This window comes from Pundamilia nyererei, unplaced genomic scaffold (genome assembly GCF_000239375.1).
Source record: "Pundamilia nyererei isolate P.nyererei 1_Seehausen unplaced genomic scaffold, PunNye1.0 scaffold00148, whole genome shotgun sequence".
NCBI lineage: Eukaryota > Metazoa > Chordata > Actinopteri > Cichliformes > Cichlidae > Pundamilia > Pundamilia nyererei.
Genome location: NW_005187549.1, coordinates 1,419,377 through 1,427,738, shown reverse-complemented (window position 1 = coordinate 1,427,738; position 8,362 = coordinate 1,419,377). Strand labels below are relative to the sequence as shown.

At 40.9% G+C, this 8,362-nt stretch overlaps 1 protein-coding gene across 1 annotated transcript in view; it reads right to left on the bottom strand.

Annotated features, from left to right (window-relative positions):
• Nucleotides 1-1,610: 1,610 nt before the first annotated feature.
• The window catches only part of LOC102207259 (neurofilament medium polypeptide-like), a 10,694-nt gene continuing 3,942 nt past the window's right edge, over nt 1,611-8,362 (bottom strand). Inside the window, exons 7-14 of the mRNA XM_005744726.1 lie at nt 7,572-7,601; nt 7,415-7,465; nt 7,291-7,323; nt 7,087-7,107; nt 3,925-4,677; nt 3,562-3,618; nt 3,373-3,422; nt 1,611-2,006 (exon numbers count right to left, since the gene is read on the bottom strand). Coding sequence (XP_005744783.1) covers nt 3,412-3,422; nt 3,562-3,618; nt 3,925-4,677; nt 7,087-7,107; nt 7,291-7,323; nt 7,415-7,465; nt 7,572-7,601 — 956 coding nt within the window. The 3' untranslated portion in view covers nt 1,611-2,006; nt 3,373-3,411. The remainder of the gene's footprint in view (nt 2,007-3,372; nt 3,423-3,561; nt 3,619-3,924; nt 4,678-7,086; nt 7,108-7,290; nt 7,324-7,414; nt 7,466-7,571; nt 7,602-8,362) is intronic.

The window sequence follows — 8,362 nt, the reverse complement described above, 5'->3', positions numbered from 1 at the left end:
CACACACACACACACACACACACACACACACACACACACACACACACACACAGGTGTGGCAGGATCTATTGAATTGCCCCCTGCTGTTGGCCTCTGTCCTGACCCCATTAACCAATCACAGGTTGAAACAAACACCCTTTATCTGGCAGGAAATGCCCCCCTACCCCTCTCTTCTTCTTTGGTATGTGCGACTCCTCTTAGGACCTGCAGGTCACCTTTCATTCATCATCACAAAGAAACTTCATCTCAGGAATCAGTGTTCCACACCAGTAAGCCTGACTTTTCCGTCTCCCACACACCTCGCCAGGCTGTCTTAAAATGTCAGTATCCACAGGCCTCACTGCTGCAAATAGGAAATAAATAAACAGAGACTACCAGGTGAGACAGACAAAATGCAGCTTCAGAAACAGGTGAAAGCAAAACATGATACAAGGTGAAACAGATGGAAGTGAGCAAGCTCCCATACTACGAGGTCCCACAGAGCCAAAGTCTCTTTCTGTTTTCTAGATTTAGCCTAACATCAGCGGTTGGGATGAACGGTCACATGAAGCTGGTTATCAACTCATCAAGTTAACCAGGATTTAACCTTTATGTTTACAAGAAGGGATGGGGCTGGCACCGTCAGAGGCTTGTACTACAAAGAAGGGCTTCATCTTATCCAGCTAACTTCAGGTTTAACCCTGGATTCTCTGTGCTGTGAAGGTGGTCCATTCTTACCTGGGTGTATCGCCATGGTAACTTATGCTGTCAAATTAGAGATCAATACAAATTTGTTCTTTGATTATATTTTTTCTACTGGCAGCAAACAATTTTACAACAGTTTTATATTTACACTGCACCCGCTGACCTCATATGAAATCTGTACTAAGTTTGAATTCTATTTTAAGATTTAATCTTTATTCTCAGACAATAAACAGCAGTGAGTCTGCAGCTGAGAGGAAAAGAGCCGAGACTTTCAGGAGCAAGCTATGGGTTGGGCTGTGGCACAGGAAGCTTTATTGTTTCTATGAATAAATTTTCACAAAAAAGTCTCACAGCTCTAATGTGCAGCAATCACCTCAGCAGCATGTTTAGTCTGCTTTATTTATTTGTAGCACTTTGTGCCACAAATCACCAGTCATTATACTTTAGGGCTATAACAGCAGCATATAAAGGTATGGTAGAGGGTGTGAATAGTGTTGAGGTGCTGCAGAGAGCAGCCTGAGGAATGTGGCCATGCAGCTAACTCCGGTCTGACTGCTCAATCCCAGCCACAGGAAATTCCTTATAAGTCAGTAAAGGTGATATCAAACTGTTTCCGTGCAGAAGATTTAACAACAGTTAAGCTAAGACCTTACTGATGGTTCCTGTGGCTTACAGCTAGAGGAGACAGGGATCGATCCTCCAACCTTCTCACCGGTGGCCACCCTGCTCTACCACATGAGCCACCAGTCATCAGTTATTTTTCTAAATAATGAATAAAGCATACACTTGTTGGTCCTTCCCGATCTCAGTTCTGCTCCAGCTTCTGAACAATAACGTCACATTTTATGATAAAAATGTGTGACTGAAATCACGTCATTACTGGTTCAGGGAAGCATGCTGACTGTTGGAAGAAAGAGTCGATGAGGTTTCGACAATTCAAACTTTATTAGCAGTTCCTCTGTATACACCACTGACTGGGTTTTCACGTCCTTAAAAACATTCTCTGTAAATTAAAGAGGGACTTATGTACATGTTAATGTGTGAAATCAGACACACAAAACAGATCTGAGCTCAGCAGCTGATTTAATATTTCTGCAGACAAGAAGCTGGAAAGAGAGACACATGGCAGAAAAGAAGACCGTCAGCAGGTGAAAGACATTTCTTTTTTTAATCTGAGAAAACCAAAGAAGCCAGAGGTTAAAACAGACACTGCTAGAAAATGGGGAGAGGAAACAACAGTTGGCTGAACGTTGAAATTCATGCAGTTTAGGTTGTTGAAGTCATGGCAGCTGGATTCCACTGTGGAGGCTGTGGGCTTGGCTCTGTCAGGAAACAGCACAGAAAACCTCGGTTCACTTCATACTGCTTCACTGCTCAGTGACTGATTCAAGTCTATCTGGGATGGACTCTTCACAGTAACAATTATTACATATGGCCTGCAGCCACTCCACTCCCTTTTTCCTTCTCTATCAGGTGCTCATTCTCCTCCTATCCCTGTATCCTCCTCTGTCACATCAGCCCTCTGCATGCCCCAATTTACTACACCCACAAACCTCCTCCTTTATCCGATATATCCACTCTCTCATTGATTTCTAGTCCATCCTGCTCATCCTAATATCTTTAACTCCAAACCATCCATCACAGCAGGTCTCACTACTATCTTCGAAACCTTCCCTTTCATTGCTGCTGCTATGCTCTGTCACAAATCGCCCCTGATGCTTGTCTCGACCCTATCTGCACTCTCTTCTTCACCTTTCTTTGGACCACTAAGCCCAGGTATTTAAACTCATCTGCCTTCACTGTCTGTATTCCTTACATGTCTCCCTCTCATTCACATGTATTCTTGCTTTGCTTTTACTCACTTTCCTTCTCTCTGCAGAGGCATACCTGGAGAGAAGAGGCTCAAGGGAGCAGGTGGAGGATTGCATTGGGAGGTCCATGTTCTCATCCCTTAGCCTGTCCATCACCACAGTAAACAAGAAGGGCTCAGGGCAGACCTGATGTAATCCCACCCCTACCTTGAACTCACCTGTCACCCTCTGTCCTCATAAATGTCCTGCACCACCATCCTTCCCTACACATACTTCCTCATGCAGTACCATAGCTACTCTCAGCAGCTGGTGATCCACAAAGACACAGTGAACACCAACCTTCTCTATAGTTCTCTCCATCAACACTCTGAAAGCAAACATCACATCTATAGAAGCTGCAAACAGTCACACTTTCGTGAAAACAAAATTAAAAAAATGTTCCTTGAATTGGTGAAAAACGAGTCAGAGGTCTCCAAATGATGTCAGTAGAAAAGTAAAGTTTTTTTCTAATCTGTACACATTATTTTTGGAGTCAAAGGAAGTTAAATTTAGTACTAGTATAACTAGTATAAGACGTACTCTAGCACTTAGATTCTAATGAGCATTTAATAACGTTAGATTGACTACATGAAAGAAATGACACATTATTGTTGAAAATGCACTTATTTTTCTCAAGATATGTCACCATCTGGTTTGTTAATGTATGGTTCCTTTAGCATGAACATTTTCAGGATCTACTCCTATGTTTTATAGGAAAAGGATACTCTGGGCTTTGGAGAACTTAAATAGGTCCCATGAAAACTAAGACTGTGTTTCCCTATAATCTGTGATTATGGAGAGGTTTGTCTCCATCAGTGAAAACAATATGGTATGGTACCTGCAGTTGCTGAGCTCCCACAGCTCAGAGGCGAAGCATCTAACTGGTAGCTACAAGAAAACACAGATGTTCATTTTTACTTCAACAAGATGTAAAACACTTCATGTTTCCGCTTTGTGCATCTCAGAGAAGAAGTAGATTTGACTCTGTCTGAAATGTGATTGGCTGCAGATGTGATATGAAATTTACCCTGTTTGGTGACGGGGGTGGCATCATCTGATTGGTCCAGTTCACCAGCAGGTGTTGCTGTAACAAGAATAAGAATTAAGAACCTGTGGCTCCCTTCATCTGAACTTTTAGTCTTATTGTCTGCTTCCTCTAATCCCAGTTGAGATGTTCAAATGAAACTCATCTAATATCTGTGTGAATGTTTTCCTTCATTAGCATCTTAAATCTTTGTCTATTAATGACTTCAAATTCTTTAAGTTGGTCTTTGAACTCTTCAAGAGTGTTTTCGTTGTCAGCCTCTGATTTTTCACTCTGGATTTTCTGATTGTTGTTTGGGACCACATGAATTTGTGACATAAATCACACCAGTTCATCATTTTTTACCTTCAGTGGAGTCCAGACCATCATCAATTTCATCAGGTTCTTCAGTATCTGCATTTTCAGATTCATCCTTGAAATCCTCCTCCTCCTCTTCCTCCTCCTTTATCTCTTGCTCCTCCTCATTTCCTTCCTCCAGTTCCTCCCGCTGCTCCTCCTTCTCATCCATATCTTCCTCTTTCTCTTCCTTTTCATTATCTAACTCTTCCTTCTCCTCTTCTGCCTCATCCTCCTCTTTATCCCCATCTAGCTCTTTCTCTTCATTTTCCTTCTCTAGCTCCTCCTCCTCTGGCTTGTCCTCCTCCTTATCCTCCTCTAGCTCATCCTCCTCCTCTTTCTCCTCCCCTAGCTCATCCTGCTTATCCTCCCCTAGCTCATCCTGATTATCGTTCTCTTTTTCCTCCTTCTCCTCCTCCACTTCTTTGAACTCCTCCTCATTCTCCTCTTCTGTTTCTTCCTCCTCAGCCTCTTTCTCCTTCTCCTCTATCTCCACCATGTCTTCAATCTCACTGTTATTCATTTGGCTGCTGTCTTCTTCAGCTGGAGTTTCCTCTTTGCTGTCCTCTTCTATGATAGGCACCACCTCCCCCCCCTCCTCCTCCTCACTGGTATCTTTTTCACTCGTTTCATCTCCCTTCTCCTTCACTTCCTGCTCTTCATCACTCAATGCCTCCCCCTCATCTTCTTTGTCACCTGTAGGTGCTGGCTCAGACTCCGTGCTGGTGTCGGCGCTGTTTTCGGGCACAGACTCTGCAGTCTCTGTGGATTGCAGATAATAATTATGTCTGTGATGAACATGAGGAATAAGCTCATTGTCCTACAACTGTGCTTACACAGAAAGTAAAAAAAAAAACTTTGTTATGAATCATGGATTCTGCTTCAATAAGAGCTGTAACACTCCTCATCATTTAACACACTTCCTGAGGACGTCACCCAAAGGTTGGAAGGAGGACACATGCTGAACTGGTTTTGCTTCACGCTGCACTCCCTCATTTCTTAATGATTGACAGACCTGATGATCATCCCACCAGGTAATGTGTGCCAGCTCTGAGTTGTTAATTGCTCAGATATACTCATATTAATAATCATCATATTAATAAATTAATAAATGAGCTTTTTATTGCTGACTTCCTAAAATTGACGAGACTGGCATTTGGCTTAGAAGTAAAGTGAACCTTGACATGCACATTTCTGTGGCTGACATATCAATGACATGACACAGACCAGGACCCCTTCAGAATTTTACTTGTTAACAACTTTCCAGCAGCTACAGATGCACTACACTACTCAAGTTTGTTAAATGGGAAAAGGTGTGGTTCTTATACAGCACTTTTCTACTCTACTGGAACACTCAAAGTGCTTTAGTCAACGCATATTGTTGGGGAGTAACGGAATCCATGTACCAGCTTTACGTTTTTAAATACAAAATATGAGTAACTGTTTTCCGTTACAGTTACTGCTTAAATAGGTGATAATTAGAACACAGTTACTTTGTTGAAATAAATGGATTACACGGCAGTCATTACCTGTTTCATATGTTTGGCTATCCCCTCTCTAATTTTGGTAATTCCACGCATTGTCCTAAACCCAAACAAAACATGCAATAAGAAGCTCTAATGTACGTGTCCTGTTAATGTTGGTGGTGTCAGTTACACAGTGGACCTGGAGCCAGCACAACCGAACCAGCAGTGCACGGGCAGGAATGCATTTCTTACTTGGAAATTCCGACACCACTTCACGTTTAAAGAAGAAAGGAATGGGTGAAATCTGAGCGTTCAATGCAACCCATATGGAAAAGATATATATAAATCTTATAAAGTTTGTATCTGTCTTGTGTGAAACTTGTATGAAAAGCATACAAGAGTGAAAACAGATATAAGACCCCTTGAAGAATATAAGTTTTTACTATTTCTTTTCCATATGGGGAAACTCTGTTTGCCAACAACCAAACTGTTCTCAGCGTCAAAAGACCTAAAGAAACATCTGGAAGTAAGTTCTTTTTTAAAAACTGATGTTAGCATACTGCAACTACCTTGTAGTATATTTGATGTACTATTGCTGTGTGATTTATTACTATTACTGAAGGCTGCATTACAACCTGCTAGCTGCAAATAATCATGTGCAGCTCTGAAAGCAGACAGAAAGAAAACATATTACTGATACAGACTTTTCTTTTTCTATATGAGATCACTGCAAAAAGTGCAGCCTTGCCTAATGTCCACCCTACTGTTACTCATCTTATATTAGGTTTAAAAATCTAGTTGATATTGCTTTCAGAACTGCACATGATTACTTCCAGTTAGCAGGCTGTTAATGCTATCCATCAAGTCTAACAGTTTGCAGTCTATGAATTAACCTCAGCTAATGGCAGCTAACAATGTTAGCTGGGTGGCAAGTAGCCTTTAGTAATAGTAATAAATCACACAGCAATAGTACATTCATGTAGTTGTAAAAAGCATGACAACATATCAAGTAATCCATAATGTTGAGAATACTTTACAGATATTGAGTAACTTAATGGAATATGTCACAAACTACATTTTGGGCCATGTATTCTGTAATCTGTAGTGGAATACATTTGAAAAGTAACTTTCCCAACACTCAACACAACTTATTCACCCATTCACATCTTACAAACTCTCGTTTCTATGTCTAAGCGTTTTCACAGCCAAATTAATGAATACAGGAGTAGTTTGGAGTAGCTTTTCTTATGATGATAAACTACTTTTCTGTTAAAATATCTTACACAAGTTCAAAATAGTAGCATATACAATTACAATACAGTAGTTACTCCGGAACAGTTTGAAATTAAACAACACAAAGAGTCAAAGGAGGTTAAACAGAGACGTGTGAAACATGTCCTGCTTTTAGGAGGAACAGTCTTTATTGCTGACTGTTATCATCCCTTTAACGCTTTGGTGTCTATCACATTGATTTTCTATTTGTTCCTCATTCCTCCAGTGTGCTATTTTTAAAAACCAAACCACGCCCTAACCTTGTGTATCAGTCTCCTCTGAAGGATCAGAAACAAAGGTAAAAAAATGTTTTTCCTTGTATGTTTTTAGAAAAATTTAACTTCCTTCATCTCTCAGCTTGCTTGCTTGCTCTCAGTCTCAGTCCATCAAGTTTAAGAAAGTTTAAGAAAACTAAAGACAAGAAAATATTTACCATTTGACTGTTCTGCAGCATCTATGGAAATAAACATGTGTAAAGACGTGTACAAAGTAGATTCTTTGTGCTTTGTGACATTTTAAGCAACATTTCAAAACTAGCTCCTTCCTGCATGCTTAAGCCAAACCCACCAACAAATATGAAGAGATTTCCATGCTTTACTGGGTTGTAGTCAGCTGGACAGAGAGGTGAAAAAATTACCTTCAGTTTCTTCAGGAGAATCTTTAACGTCACCTGAGTAAGATATAAATAAAACTTGAGTGATGCTTTGTGTGTGTTTCATCATTTGTGTCTCAGCATGAAACAACAGACTGTCTCCTCTCACCTTCATTGCTGTCAGCTGTAACATCAGCTTCATCGCTGATGTCTGAACCACCTTACATGAAAGAAACAGAGTGAGAACAAAATCTGGGTAATTATTTGATTAATTCAGACTTCAAAGTGGATTTTAAGTTAAAATCAGCTTTATTACACTCACTGACCTGGTGGCTCAGTGGCATCAACTGAAGGAGCTGAAACACACAGAATGTTAAATGGATGGATTCTTTTATAGAGCCTTTCTACTCTCCTGGATCCCCTTAAAACATTCACATGTTCACATAAACATGCTCATTCTTAAGTGCTTTGTATTGAACATTCACACACATTCATAATGCGAATGGAGAGCAACTTGGGATTAGTATCTTGGCCAAGGATATTTGGCATAGAGACTGGAGCAGCCAGGGATCAAGCCACTGACCTTCCCATTAGTAGATGATCTGCTCTACCTCCTGCTACAGCAGTCCCATAGACAGATAGGTGAACACACACACAGTAATTAATGAGTTAAAAAAAAAATCTCAGGTAAAAAAAAACAAACCCTTTCATCCCAGCAGGAGGTCTAGCCTTTCAAGCTTGAGTCCTCTACCAGAGGCCTTGGAGCTTGAGGGTCCTGCACAGTATCGTTGCTGTACCTAGGTTTGCACTCTTCTGGACAGAGATCTCAGATGTTGTTCCTGGGATCTGCTGGATCCACTTGCCTAGCTTTGATGTCACTGTACAGAGTGCTCTGATTACCACTGAGACCACAGTTACCTTCACCCTTCACATCTTCTAGAGTTCAGCCCAACTTTTTGTGTTCCTTCTTCCTGATGTTGCTTTTATTTCATATAGCTACATCTGATTATAGCCATCTCCATCTGCTTCCTGCTTCTGCTTCCTCTGCGCTCTATTTATGCACTGCCTGCTGGCATCTTACAGTGGCTTGCAAAAGTATTCGGCCCCCTTGAACTTT